Source organism: Amblyraja radiata, chromosome 1, assembly GCF_010909765.2.
Source record: "Amblyraja radiata isolate CabotCenter1 chromosome 1, sAmbRad1.1.pri, whole genome shotgun sequence".
Lineage (NCBI taxonomy): Eukaryota > Metazoa > Chordata > Chondrichthyes > Rajiformes > Rajidae > Amblyraja > Amblyraja radiata.
The window spans coordinates 139,514,705-139,529,643 of NC_045956.1; the positions used below are offsets into that span (position 1 = coordinate 139,514,705).

General features: G+C 45.1%; 1 protein-coding gene across 3 annotated transcripts in view; it reads left to right on the forward strand.

Moving 5' to 3' along the window:
- LOC116979710 (probable E3 ubiquitin-protein ligase HERC1) overlaps nucleotides 1-14,939 on the forward strand; it is a 283,689-nt gene that overhangs the window by 254,944 nt on the left and 13,806 nt on the right. For all 3 annotated transcript variants that reach the window (XM_033031434.1, XM_033031451.1, XM_033031442.1), the window contains exons 71-74: nucleotides 3,811-3,980; nucleotides 8,580-8,749; nucleotides 11,469-11,634; nucleotides 14,332-14,408. In XM_033031434.1, the coding sequence (XP_032887325.1) occupies nucleotides 3,811-3,980; nucleotides 8,580-8,749; nucleotides 11,469-11,634; nucleotides 14,332-14,408 (583 nt within the window). The remainder of the gene's footprint in view (nucleotides 1-3,810; nucleotides 3,981-8,579; nucleotides 8,750-11,468; nucleotides 11,635-14,331; nucleotides 14,409-14,939) is intronic.

Consider the following 14,939-nt stretch of genomic DNA (forward strand, 5'->3'; position numbering starts at 1 on the left):
AGCGTGGGGTGAGAGGGGTAGGGGGAGTGGGAGTGGTGGAAGAGGGATAGGGGATGGGGCGGGGGGGAGATGGAAGGGGGTGGGGTAGAGAGTGAATGGGGTGGGGGAGAGAGGGATGGGTGGGAGAGGGAGAGGGGTGAGGAGAGGGAAACATAGAAACATAAGATTCTATAAGATCACCCCTCAATCTTCTAAATTCTAGCGAGTACAAGCCGAGGGGTGAGGAGAGGGAAACATAGAAACATAAGATTCTATAAAATCACCCCTCAATCTTCTAAATTCTAGCGAGTACAAGCCGAGTCTATCCAGTCTTTCTTCATATGAAAGTCCTGACATCCCAGGAATCAGTCTGGTGAACCTTCTCTGTACTCCCTCTATGGCAAAAATGTATTTGGGCATTGGGCATTGTGACATCACACGATGACACGGTCACCTGGGGCTGGGGCTGGTGCAAAGGCATATGTAAATGGATCCATCCCGATTGGACATCTGCGAGCATTGGGCATTGTGACATCACACGATGGGAACGAATCAAAAGGCAGAAAGGCAGCCGGACTGCAGGCACACAGTTTTATATATTAGATAGATATATATATATGTGTGTGTGTGTACTTGTGAGTATGTATGTATACACACTGAACTTTTTTCTCTCGTTTATCATATTGTTTACAGTGTACTATGTTTACATATTCTGTTGTGCTGCAGCAAGTAAGAATTTCATTGTTCTATCTGGGACACATGACAATAAAACACTCTTGACAATTAGAGATAACATTAAATATGTTCCAATACCAGAGATCTATATCCTGAGAGCATTAAAGCATTTTCTTTTAAATGAATGGCATTGAGGTTAAGCAAGCCTTGTAGTGGCCATTTGGCTTGTTTTGTGTGTCATTAATTATGGCATGTGTCTTTAAATTTTAGACTGCCCGTTATATTGTGGGTGGATTTATGACGTATTGTAGGGCGTGTTTGGAGCTAAGTTTCTTGCGCAGAAGCTTAGTTTTTAGTTTAGTTTTGGACCAGCATGGGGAAGGTATACACTTTGACCATGCAAAGTATAACAGAGACACAAGGAGTTTTCTAACGCTTAATGCAATAAGCTGGAGTTCGATGAAGATTATAGTGTACGAGTCGGAAGAAGTTTGAATGTACCTTGTGAATGTACCGTCTGAAGAAGGGTTTCAGCCCGAAACGTTGCCTATTTCCTTCGCTCCATAGATGCTGCTGCACCCGCTGAGTTTCTCCAGCATTTTTGTGTACCTTCGATTTTCCAGCATCTGCAGTTCCTTCTTGAACACTTTGAATGTACCTTATTGTTTTTCATCAACAATAAAGAATTTATTAATAATAGGACTGTGTTTTGAAGATTTATCTGTGAAGAGACTCTGAAGGTCCCCGACGGAGAGCTTGCATGCGTACAAAAACATTCTCCTTAACCATGTAGTCCATTTAACAGCTAGAGGGAGTAATCTCTTGAATGATATAAAAATCTGCCGCTACAAGCCTTTTTGGAATACGTATTATTATTGTGGCTACAGTTGTGTGAGCAATGGACTTTAATCCGATCAAGTTGCACTTTGGAAGGTCGAATAAGGGGAAGGTATACAGTTAATGACAACCCTTAACAGCATTCATGTACAGAGGGATCCTGAGGTCCAAGTCCATTGCTCCCTGATAGAGGCAACACAAGTAGATAAAGTGGTGAAGAAGGCATGGTATGCTTACCCTCATTGTTTTGGTTATTGAATATAAGTCAGAAAATTATGTAGTTTTATAGGACGTTGGTAAGACTGCATTTGGAGGATTTTGCACAGTTCTGATCGCTCCATTACCCAGAAGGATGGGGAGGATTTGGAGAGAATAGCAGAATGTTGCCTAGACTAGAGGATATTAGAGTCATAGTCAAACAGCACGGAAATAGGCCTTTAGGCCCAACTTGCCCATGCCGGCCAAGATGTCCCATCTACACTAGTCCTACCTGTCCACTTTTGCATGTACAGGTGCACAACCTTTTATCCGAAGATCCAAATAACGAAAACCTCCGAAAAGCGGCCATTTTTTCGGTCCTTGAAGAAAGGTCCTTGAAAACGTTCACCGAGGGCGGCCCGCAGAGGTGACAGCGGAACCTCCGGTCGGTCCTCGAAGAAAGGGGAACTAAATCCCCATTCATAAAAGAGAAGGTGAGGGTATATTGCGCGGGAGGGTTAATAATTGACAATATGCTGCTGCCTGCCCACTGAGTTAAAAGTTCCCATGGGAGACTCACGATACACAGTGTATCGAGCAACAGATTGTCGCTCCCTTCAGTTTCACCCCACCTACACCCCTCTGCTTCCCGGCCATGTGTGTGACCCCTTCCCTCCCCTCTCCAGCTCCCCGCCCATTGCACCGGCGCGGGGGCTTTGCACTGTCTTCAAGTCGGCGATGCCAGCAGGACCAAAGATCTTATAGCTCCGCTATAGGATCTTTGAGCAGGACCGTGCCAGTCACTGGAGATGTCAGGACCAACGGGACACCGACCCCCAGGCCCACTGCAAGCACGGAGATCCCAGAGACCCACAGCCAGCAGCAGCCCAGCCCCGTTCCAACTCCAGAGGAAAACTGCAAACTGGCCGGAGACGTCAGGACCACCAGAAGCCGTTCCCCGAGCTGCGCCCCCTCATCGGGACACCGAGCCCCAGGCCCACTGCAAGCACGGAGATCCCAGAGACCCACAGCCAACAGCAGCCCAGCCCCGCTCCAACTACAGAGGAACCTGGGTTGTGGATGACGGGGCGCAGCTCGGGGCGTCGTAGGGGCCCATCGGGGAGCGGGTTCCTGTTGGTCCTGACGTCTCCGGCCACCTGCCATCCTCCGGGAACTGTACCACCCTTGCAGGAGAGTGGGGTTGTTTGCAGTTGCAGAGGGAGGGGGCAAGGGCGGTACAGTTCCCAGTCTCAGCTCCAGTCCAGGGGGGTGGCCGGAGACGTCAAGAGCAATGGGACACCGACCCCCAGGCACACTGCAAGCACGGAGATCCCAGAGACCCACAGCCAGCAGCAACTCCAGCCCAGCCCCGCTCCAACTCCAGAGGAACACGTAGGGGCAGAAGTGATGGTGTGCAAGGTACGTCTTGTTCTTGGGGTGGCGGATGAGGGGGCGCAGCTCGGGCTGTGGGCAAACTGCCACTTGTCGCTGTAGTGGCCCATCGGGGAGTGAATTCCTCTGGAGTTGGAGGGGGAGGGGGGTATTGTACTGTTTGATCGCCCCCTGCTATCCCAGGGACAGGGAGACACAGCGGCTTTTTAGACTGGTGGGCAATCACTTCCAAAGTTCTGCCCACACAGTCAGTACACCTCTCCTACACTGCATTTCATACAAACATTTATTCTGCAAGAAAAAACTACATTGAAGATGCAAACTCGCGACCGAGTAACTGCCGGGATCAAGGAGCAAACTCGCGACCTTGCGGATATGAGCCGAGCACTCTACCACTGAGCCAGCCCTTAAAATCTACGCTACAAATTTTCCATTCCGAAGACCGACAAATTCTGAATTACGAAAAGTGTCTGGTCCCAAGGCTTTCGGATAAAAGGTTGTGCACCTGTATTAATGACAGCGTAGTTTTGAAGCACGATGTAAAGAGCACATGCAAAAAATGTAATACATTTATTTATTTTAAAACCTAAAATAAACCAAACTCTTGTTAAATGGGTGACCTGACATTTCAAACTCTGCGATGATTTTTCTCTGCAAGATGTATAGATGTCTAGCTGAATTAACCTCGGATGAATTTAGAGAAATAACATACTATTTTTAAAATTATAGGTACCACGGTTCCTGTTCAACTTGGTATACCACCGATGATACCCCCTCAGTATGGCGTGCTTAAAGACTGCTGCCCAGAAACCCTCACAAATAGACTGCGGGTTCTGTTTCACTTCTCTGATCTGATGCACAAGTCTTGGCGACTATTAAATCTCAACTCTAATAATCAGGTATTACTTTTTTATTGTGTTCGGAATAATGGTTGTTAATCAGTTGTTTATTATTTTTTAGAATTCATTAATTGGTGTAATTGCTGATGAGCTCAGAATTTAAAGAATAGTGTTGGACATCTCCCTTTCCTCATTTTTCGATACAATATTATACGATAGAACTTTATTTATCGCAGGAGGGAAATTGATCTGCCAACAGTCATTATACATGGAACATGGAATTAAAGTGATTACTAGAAAGGATTGAGGATGTGCAAAGATTGGGGGGGAGGGGGAGGGGGAGGGGGGGGGGGGGGGGGGGGGGGGAGTCAGTCTACCCCTTGACCAAAGAGGGAGGACTTTTACAGTTTGATATCTACAGGGAAAAATGATTTACTATGGTGCTCTGTATTGCATCTTGGTGGAAGCAATCTGTTGCTGAAGGTGCTCCTCAGGTTGACCAGTGTGTCATGGAGGGGGTGAGCTGTATTATCCAGGATGCTCCGCAGTTTGAGGAGCATCCTCCCCTACAAGACCACCTCCCATTAATCCAACTCCGCCCCAGGACGGAGCCAGCCTTCCTGATGAGCATGTTAATCCTGTTGGCGTCCGCGGCCTTCACCCTGCTGTCCCAGCACACAACAGCGAAGATGATGGCACTGGCTATCACTGATTGCTAGAACATCTGTAACATCTCACTGCAGACATTGAAGGAGCGGAGCCTTCTCTAAATGTGCAGCCAGCTCTGTCCCTTCTTGTACAGAGCCTCAACGTTCCAGGACCTGTCCAGGTTACTGTCCAGGTAAACTCCAAGGTATTTATACTCCTTGGTAAACTGCACATCCACACCATTGATGGAGATGGGGGACAGGTGTGTTCATCTCCTCCTAAAGTCCACCACTAACTCCAAAGTCTTATATTGAATTGTAAGTGCTAAATCATTGCACTCCCACCCATTTTATGTCCCCAGATTACTTCCTAGTGTTTTCCAAGCAACTTGCTGTACTTCCTGCTTGGCAGATCTGGAAATTGAGAAAACTGGAGTCTCCAATGCTGATCCCCCCCCCCCCCCCCCCCCCCCCCCCCTATGTTTGAAGTAAAATGTTGGCAGTGATCCTCTGATCACTGATTCCAGCTTCCCCACCACACAGAGGCCACTATTGATAATTATGGCCCCATGATACTACCACAAAGCTTCCTCAAATTCCATACTTTATCAAATAACTTCAGAAAGTCCATGTAAGAAATATCCAATGATGCTCATAACTCCATAGAATGTTAATGCTAACTTACTTTGTCAAAATATATGACAACACTAATTACGTTGAACCTGGTCACAAATCCGAGAAAAAGAAATGCGTTTTCACATCAAAAAGCTCAACAACTTCAGATACTCAAAATTTGAAATTAAAACAGAAAATGGTGGAAATACTCGATAGGTGAGCAGGCATCTTGGAGAGAAACAGAGATGATGTTTCAGAAATTCTATAAGAAAGATGTTTTATTATATCCAGCCGTAGCTCAGAGCATATTTGAAAAATCCGTTCTAAATAACTGGTCATAAGTTCATGTTCTATAAGCAGAATAAGGCCATTCGGGCCATCAAGTCTACTCTGCCAGTCACTCATGGCTGATCTATCTTTCCTTCTCAACCCCATTCACCTGCTTTCACCCCGTAAGCCCTGACACCCTTACTAATCAAAGTGCTCTACTATTCAAACTAAACAAGAGTGTAGATTTTTTGTTTTATAGTGAATATGCCCAAATGCAAGAGCGGAAACTATAGGCCGGTTAACCTGACTTTTGTGGTCGGTACGATTTTAATCAATTACACAGTATTTGGAAGTTCACAATAAAATAGGCCAGCGTAGTTTTGTGAAGGGAAGATCTTGCCTGACAAATCTGTTGGAGTTCTTTGAGGAATCTAAATAGCAGGACAGACAGAGGGGAGGCAGTAGATGTTGTTTACCTAGATTTTCAGACGGCCTTCGATAAGGTGCCTCACGTCAGGCTGCTAGGTGAGAGCCCATGGTATTGAAGGGAAGATACCAGCATGAATAGTGGGTTGGCTGGATGGCAGAAGACATAAAGTTCCAAGAAAAGGCGCTTTTTCAGGTTGGCTGCCAATGACTAATGGAGTTCCGCAAGGGTCGGTGCTGGGACCGCTTCTCTTCACGTTGTCTAAATGATTTGGATAAGGGGATTGAAGGCTTTGTGGCCAAGTTTGCAGATGATAGGTCGAGGGGCAGGCAGTGTAGAGGAAGCAAGGACGCTGCAGACAGGTTAAGAGAATGGGCAGAGACGTGGCAGATGAAATTCAGTATAGCAAAGTGCGGAGTCATGCATTTTGGTAATAAGAATAAAGGCGTAGATTATTATTGTCTAAATGGAGAGAGAATCCAGAAATCGGAGATGCAAAGGGACTTGGGAGTGCTTGTGCAGGACTCCCGAAAATGTAATTTGCAAGTCGAATTGTGACCGAGAACATACTAGGCATAAGAGATTAATGTTATGTATGTTGAGTTGGAATCGAGAACAAGACTATATGTGAAAGCAGTGTTCACTTTGGCAATGCCATTGAGTTGGCCAAATTTTCTTGCAACATGAACGGTAACATGCAATGTACATTTAAACCACTGGTATGCATTCAGCCCTTCAAGCCAGCATCGCCATTCATTGTGATCATGGCTGATCATCCCCAATCAATAACCCGTGTCATCCTTCTCCTCATATCCCTTGATTCCACTAGCCCCTAGAGCTCTATCTAACTCTCTCTTAAATCCATCCAGTGACTTGGCCTCCACTGCCCTCTGTGGCAGGGAATTCCATAAATTAACAACTCTCTGGGTGAAAAAGTTTTTTCTCATCTCAGTCTTAAATGGTTTCCCCTTTATTCTAAGACTGTGGCCCCTGGTTCTGGACTTGCCCAACATTGGGAACATTTTTCCTGCATCTAGCTTGTCCAGTCCTTTTATAATTTTATATGTTTTTATAAGAACGCCCCACATCCTTCTAAACTCCTGTGAATACAAGCCTAGTCTTTTCAATCTTTCTTAATATGACAGTCCCGCCATCCCAGGGATCAATCTTGTGTACCTACGCTGCACTGCCTCAATCACAAAGATGTCCTTCCTCAAATTAGGAGACCAAAACTATACACAATACACAATGTGGTCTCACCAGAGACCTATACAACTGCAGAAGAACCTCTTTACTCCAATACTGAAATCCTCTTTTTATGAAGGCCAACATTCCATTAACTTTCTTCACTGCCTGCTGTACCTGTAAGCCAACTTTCAGTGACTGGTGTACAAGGATGCCCATGTCTCACTGCACCTCCCCCTTACCTAACCTAACCCCATTGAGATAATAATCTGCCCCCTTGTTTAAACTAAGATAAATTTCCATTACTACTGCTTTCAACAAAAGCAAGGGCGGCGCAATGGCGGAGTGGTAGAGTTGCTGCTGTACAGCGCTTGCAGTGCCGGAGACCCGGGTTCAATCCCCACTACGGTGCTGTCTACAGAGTTTGTTGTTCTCCCTGTGACCACGTGGGTTTTTTCCGAGATCTTCAGTTTCCTCCCACACTCCAAAGAGTACAGGTATGTAGGTAAATTGGCTTGATAAATGTAAAAATTGTCCCTAATGTGTGTAGGATAGTGTTAGTGTGCGGGTATCGCTGGTCGGAGCAGACCCGGTGGGCCGAAGGGTCTGTTTCCGCGCTGTATCTCTAAACTAAACTAAAAAGTCATATTTTCCAATGATTTACGGTTTATCTTTGTAGAATTGTGAATGGTATTGTTCTGATATTTGCAGTTTATCTGAACTAATTTCCCTTGGAGAAAGAACAACTATAAACTCACCAAAAGCAAATAAAACTGCAGATGCTAGAATGTAAAACAGAAACAGAAAATGCTGGAAGTAACTAACCTTTCCATCAATGGAAAGAGAAACCAGTGGACATTTTGGGTCAGGGATGCTTCCTTAGCACAGAGATCCTTCAAAAATTTAGATTTAATTTCAGCTGAATGGACACATTCTCATCTTTGCCATCTTATTCACCTGTTATTTCTTTGTTCAGTGGATAGTCACTAACTGGGGAAGCACAGCTGTATGTAAGGTTCTTTCTAATGTACGTTTTGAGTTCCCAGAAAATTGTTTATCTTGAATAAGTTTTAAATATTTAAACTAAGTTTCAGTGGAAAGAGGCCCTTTGGCCCACCAAGTCTATGCCAACCAACGATCACACATTGGGGAAATTTACAGTAGCCAATTAATTAATGTACAAACCAGCATGTCTTTAGAATGTGGGAGGAAACTGCAGCACCCAGAGAAAACCCAAGCGGTCATATAGAGAATATACAAACTCCGTACAGCCAGTACCTGTGGTCAGGGTCAAACACGGATCATTGGCGCTGTAAGTTGCACCTCTACCGTGTGCGACTGTGCCGCCCACCTTGCAATGGTTCTTTTTGATTAATACATTTTTAGCCTATGAAACCTGATTAAAATGCACTATTTCCCCCTGCAGGAATTTCTTTAATTGAACTAAATTATAATTGTAGTACCAAATAATAAAAATGCAGTTATTTGCAAGTTTCATTGTTCCTCTTTCTGCAGACTAATGCATCCCTGTATAATATTGGAGCTTCAGCAATAGCTCAAGGGCGGCTGAGAGGACTCCTGTCTCCAAAAGTTAACATCCTGCCACTAGTGCGATCAATAGGAAGAACTATGATTCAGGGAAAGACCTATGGACCTCAGATCACAGTGAAGAGAATTTCTGCAAGGTAGGTTGCTTGATGAACAACTTTAGAAATTGGTATTGAATATATTTTGTAATTTACTCCACAAGAAGCCAAAGGTTGTTGTACACATTTGTACCAATAATATATATACAAAAAAAGAGGAGATTCTGCAGATATAATATAGGGAGTTAGGCAGAAGGTTAAAAAGCAAGACCTCAAGGGTAATGATGTCTGGATAACCTTTTAACTCTCTGGTATTTGAGGCATCGAGCTTCCGCCGTTCAGTCCTTCTAACCACCCTCATTGGCCTTTTAATGCATAGGTTTTATCTCCGTTTATCACCACAGCAATTCGGGTCTCACCCTATCAGGGATATTTCCTTTGTCCTAGCCATCCCTTACCCAGGGGCGGATCTACTATGAAACTAATGAAGCTTAAACTTCAGGGCTCCTAATCCCGGAGGGGTCCCGGAGGGGTCCCAGAAGCAACTTTAGTCCAGATATTCTTCCGATTTAAATCGGAATTCTGATTTTGTTTTCCAAGAAATGAATCTGATTTTTCACCTCGACTAAACCCCTCGCCTCGACGAAACTTCACCTCACACTTAGACCTCAACTCACTAAACCTCGCCTCGACTAAACCTCCCACCTTACACTTAATCGTCGCCTCAACTAATCGCCACATCTCTTCCGTGGGGAGGGGCTGCGGCCGCGGCGGGGGGGGGGGGCTCAACGTCAGCGCTCGTGCGCCCCTCTCCTCCCACCGGCTCTCTCGGACAATGTGCCTGCGCTGCTCTCCGCGCTTGGCCCCGCCCCCCTGGTTGGAGCCGCTCCGCTCACATGAGGCGCCGCCAACGGCGGGGGAGCTATAAATAGCAGGAGCGGGAGAAAGGCGGCGATTAGTGGAGGTGCAGATTAGGTGTGAGGTGGAGTTTAGTCGTGAGGTGGGAGGTTTAGTTAAGTTGAGGTGGGGTTAAGGTGTGAGGTTTATTTGAGGGGCGAGGTTTAGTGAGGTATGGTTTAGTCGAGGCGAGGTTTAGGTGTGAGGAGAAGTTTGGTAGTGAGGTATCGACAAGGTAAGGGGTTTAGTGAGGCAAGAGGATTAGTCAAGGTGTAGGTGTGTAGGTGAGGAGCAGTGAGAATGGGTGAGGTGAGGAGAAGTGGGTGTCTGAGCTCAGCAAGAGAGACCGGGTGCTGCTGAAGGAGATGAGACCACTGCCCTCTGGCAGAGAATTCCACAAATTCACATCTCTGGGTGAAGAAGTTTTTTCTCATCTCAGCTAGGCAAAGAAACATTTCAGGTAACATTTTTTGTAAAGATTTTTTTAGCTGTATGAGGCCATTTATTGAAACATATACGAATATTAAGGGTTTGGACACGCTAGAGGCAGGAAACATGTTCCCAATGCTGGTAGAGTCCAGAACCAGGGACCACAGTTTAAGAATAAGGGATAAGCCATTTAGAACGGAAATGAGGAAATACTTTTTCACAGAGGGTTGTGAGTCTGTGGAATTCTCTGCCTCAGAAGGCAGTGGAGACCAATTCTCTGGAGGCTTTCAAGAGTGAGAAAGATAGAGCTCTTAACGATAACGGAGTGAAGAGATATGGGGAGAAGGCAGGAACAGGGTACTGATTAGGGATGATTAGCCATGATCATGGTGAATGGCGGTACTGGCTCGAAAGGCAGAATGACATACTCCTGCACCTATTGTCTAATGTCTATTTCATGAAATATATATTTTACGAAATATCCATGAAATATATATATTACTGCTTATGTGTTAGAAAGATTCTAAGCTCCTGTTATGTAAATTACTAGCAGAAAGCTTGAGAATCACCTTCAATTTATTGAAAATGCAGGAGCTTCAGGTGGCGTTCCCCCTAAACCTCCACCACTTAGCCGGCCTCCTGGACTCCCGGCCAATACTTCCTACTTTTGTTCTGGTGAATATCATGCTTAGTCCACATTTCTTAAAAAATTTGGGTCTACTGTATGAGAAGGGTTTTTTTTAAATAATAATATAGTGTAACTCAATACAAAATAATAGTTAAAATAAAAATTAAAAGGTTATTAAAGTATCATGTAGGCAAGCCGTAAATGAAAAAAGTTCAAATTAAGGATGTTTCATTCTAAATATATTTAATATAAAATAATTGTTAATAATTTAAAACACTATTAACATTTATGACAGAAATTAAAATTAGTGTTCTGTCGTGGAACAACAGATAACAGAAGAAGATAACAGTGGTTACCCAGGCCTCTTTGCTGGTTGAGGGACCTCCATAACAGTTCAAGCTTCAGGGCCCCAAAAATGTAGGTCCGCCACTGCCCTTACCTACTATCTCTGCAACTTAAAACTAACTTGTTTACTCTCCCACTTCTGCTCTGGGGTCTTCAATCTGAAACATTAATTTTGTTTCTCTTTCCGCGAATACTCCCAACCCCGTTTAGTGTTGACTGCATTTTCTGTTTATTTCAGATTTCCTGCATTACCAGTGTTGATTTTCCCTTTTCAGTGTCACTTGCATAATTAGGTCAACAAAACGCATCCTGGGATTGAAATTCGCTACTCATGTGCTTGAACATTCCTGCCAGGAATTAACATTTTACATTTTTTTCCCTCCATTTGAATGTCGCTTGATAAAATCGGACAATGGCAATTTTATTTTATTTTTAATCCGAGCTGCTTTTGTCAAAATACAGTTAAAAATAATTTTGCATATATTCTGATGTTCAGTCCTTGTTTATCTGCTACTCCAGGGGTCGGTCAACCAAGCCTATCTTCATTCAGATTGCCAAACAGGTTGTGCAGCTCAATGCCTCAGAACTGAGGCTTCCATCACGAGCATGGAAAGTGAAGCTGATTGGAGAAGGTGCCGATGATGCTGGTGGAGTATTTGATGACACAATTACTGAAATGTGCCAGGTAAGTTTTCATTTGCTAAGAATTATGTAGAAACACAAAGTAGAATACAAGCTATTCGGCCCAAAGATTGATGCCAGTGTATTGTGCCCCTCTACCTCCTTCCATCTTACTGCATCTTAAGGGCCTGTCCCACTTAGGTTTTTTTTTTAGGTGACTACAGGCGAATGGCGAAAATCTTTCAACATGTTGAAAAAATTTCAGCAACAATTTAGGCTGTTGTGGGTTGTCGTAGGTTGTCGCCAGGTGTCGTAGTTTGTTGCCGGTGCTGACCGGTGAATTCCATTGTCCTAGTCGCTGGCAGTCGCCTAAGAAATCGCCTAAGTGGAACAGGCCCTTAACTTGATCAACATGACTGTCCCCTGATATTTTTATACTCCATATGGTGCTGCTCCTGTCAAACTCCATTCCAGCAGGTTCTCTATACCTTTCTTCCTCAATGAGACGTTAAATGTTCTCCAGGGATGCTGCCTGACCTGCTGAGTTACTCCAGCACTTATTATATATTTTTACTGGAAGTAATAATATTGACCACAGAATTTAAAAGAGAATTAATTCCCAGTGCCGTCAGTTGTGTTTTCATTAGCTTTCCCTGTAATAGGCAGTGCTATTGATTCTCATGGAAATAAATTAAAATTATTCTCTAGTGCTACACGGGTGGGTTTAAATTAGATTAACAGGGGGGCGAGATGGGAAGTTAGAAATTGGTATGGAGGGTGATGAGAGAAAAACTTCAGTGGACAGAACAGTTGGGAGAAAGGCAGGAAGTTGGTTTAAATTGCACTTATTTTAATGCAAGAGGCCCGATGGGTAAGGCAGATGAACTTATGGCATGGGTAGGTACTGGCGACTGGTATGTTGAAACAATTACGGAAACCTGGCTAAGAGAGGGGCAGGACTGGCAGCTCGATGTTCCAGGGTACAGGTGCTTCAGGACAGACAGTTGGAGGTATAAGAGGAGGGGGTGTTGCGTTATTGGTTATGGAGAATGTCACGGCAGTGGTCAGAGGGGACATTATGGATGGTTTGTCAAGTGAGGCTATATGGGTGGAGCTGAGGAACATAAAAAGGATGATCATTCTGAAATATGGATTTCACAAAGGCATTCCACAACGTTCCGCAAGCTAGGCTACTTTTTAGTTTAGTTTAGAGATACAGCGTGGAAACAGGCCCTTCGGCCCACCGATTCCGTGTCAACCAACGATCCTCGCACACAAGCACTAACCCACATACATATAGGGACAATTTACAATTTTATCTAAGTCAATTAAGTTACAACCCTGTACATCTTTGGAGTGTGGGAGGAAACCGGAGCACACAGAGAAATCCCATACGGTCACAGGGAGAACGTACAAGCTCCATACAGACAGCAACCGTAGTCAGGATCAAACATGGGTCTCTGACACTAAGGTAACAACTCTACTGCTGCAGGGCCCTTTCGACTCTTGTTTTTTGACCATGTGCAGATGACACGGCTTGGTGTTAGCTGTTGTATTTTTTGGGGGGAATGCATCCGCACTGTAATGTGTGGGGTCCCTTGTTGGTTGTAAAGAGAAGGAAACAATACAATACAATCAGTTTTATTCGTCACATTGCACATAAAGTGCAAGTGAAATGAATTTGTCAGCAGCGGTACAATGATAAAGAACACACATTACACCATAAAAATGTAACACAAACATCCACCACAGCATTCATCACTGTGGTGGAAGGCACAAAATGTGGCCAGTCCTTCTCCATTTCCCCCCCGTGGTCAGGACCAGAGTCCAGAGTCCAGTCCAGGATCGGCTCTTCCCCACCGGAGACCCGCGGCTTTAGGTTGGTGTAGGCCGCAGACCGGCGGTCGAAGATTTAAAGTCCCCGCCGCAGCCAGAAGCACCGCAGACCGCAGGGCCGGCGGTCGAAGCTCCCGTCTAGGGGTGATGGTAAGTCCACGCCGGGTCCGCGGTAGAAGTGGGCCGCAGCCGGCGGTGGAAGCTCCTTCTTCTCCCGGGTCCCCCACGAGGGATGTGGACGCCGCGCCAGCTGAAACTCTGCAGACCGCGGCTTCAGGCTGCCGGCTGCCGCGGGCCAGCGAAACGGAGCGCTCCCCTCCGGCGAGCCCCAGCGAGGGCTCGCCCGCTCCACGCTGAGAGTCCACGCTGCGCCCGCCGCTGAAGCCCCGGGCGCGTCGCCGGGAAAGGCCGCCCAATCCTCGTTGTTAGGCCACGGGGGAGGCAACCTGGAAAAAGTCGCCTCTCCGTGGAGGAGGCGACCAAAACGGTTTCCCCCTCACCCCCCCACACCACCCCCCCCCCACACAAGACACACAAACAATACTGTTACCGTGTGCACGGCATTAACCTTCTATTTGATAGCAAATAAATTCCGGTATGTGTGGTATAAAGTTGCTCTTCAAACTATTTAAGCAACTTCTAAATATTAAGAAGTCTAATATTTTTAGACTTTGGATATTGTTAATTTTGATCTTTGGAATTATTTATTTACTGGACATTTTATTAACTTAGAGGAATCACTGATTTCATTATTCAGATAAATGATTTACTAGATTAGCAACCTTTCTGAAAGATTCGGGGCTGTCACAGTGGATACGTGGCAACATGAATAGTAAAATGGCTGCAATGCAATAATATTAATAATAATTATGATGCTTGACACTTTTCAATTTCTTGTTCTTTTTGTCTTTTTTTCAATTTCTAGGAATTGGAGACTGGAGTAGTTGATTTACTGATTACAACACCAAATGGTGTTGCAGAAGTTGGTAGTAACAGAGACAGGTAAAGCAAGATGCCCATTTGCATTTATGAAAGAAACAAAAATAACCATTCATAGCCTTAACACTTCCCTTTCAAAGAATCTAGATAAGTATTTACAAGGACGTGGGAAAACTGCGAGGAATAGCACTGATGGGATTGCTCAACCATTTGCCGGCATACATTCAATGGGCATTCAAGTTCACGTTTACATTTATTGTCACTGTGCCAACTGGTACAGCGAGATTTGGGTTGCCATACAGCCATACAAATAAAAAGAACACAACACACGATAGAATTTAACATGAACATCCCCACACAGCGTTTCTCACTGTAAGGCAAGGCAATAAAAGTTCAGTCATCTGCCTCTATGTTCACCCGTGGTCGGGGCCTATTGAGGTCACCGCAACGGCGGCCCAATATTCAGGCCCTCTCGCCGGATGATGGAACTCAGGCGTCGAAAAAACCCTCTCAGCAGCTTGGAGTTCCGAATCGGCCGCTTCCTAACGGAGACCGCGGCTCCCGAAGTCCACAGGCCAAGCTGTGCGGAGCTCC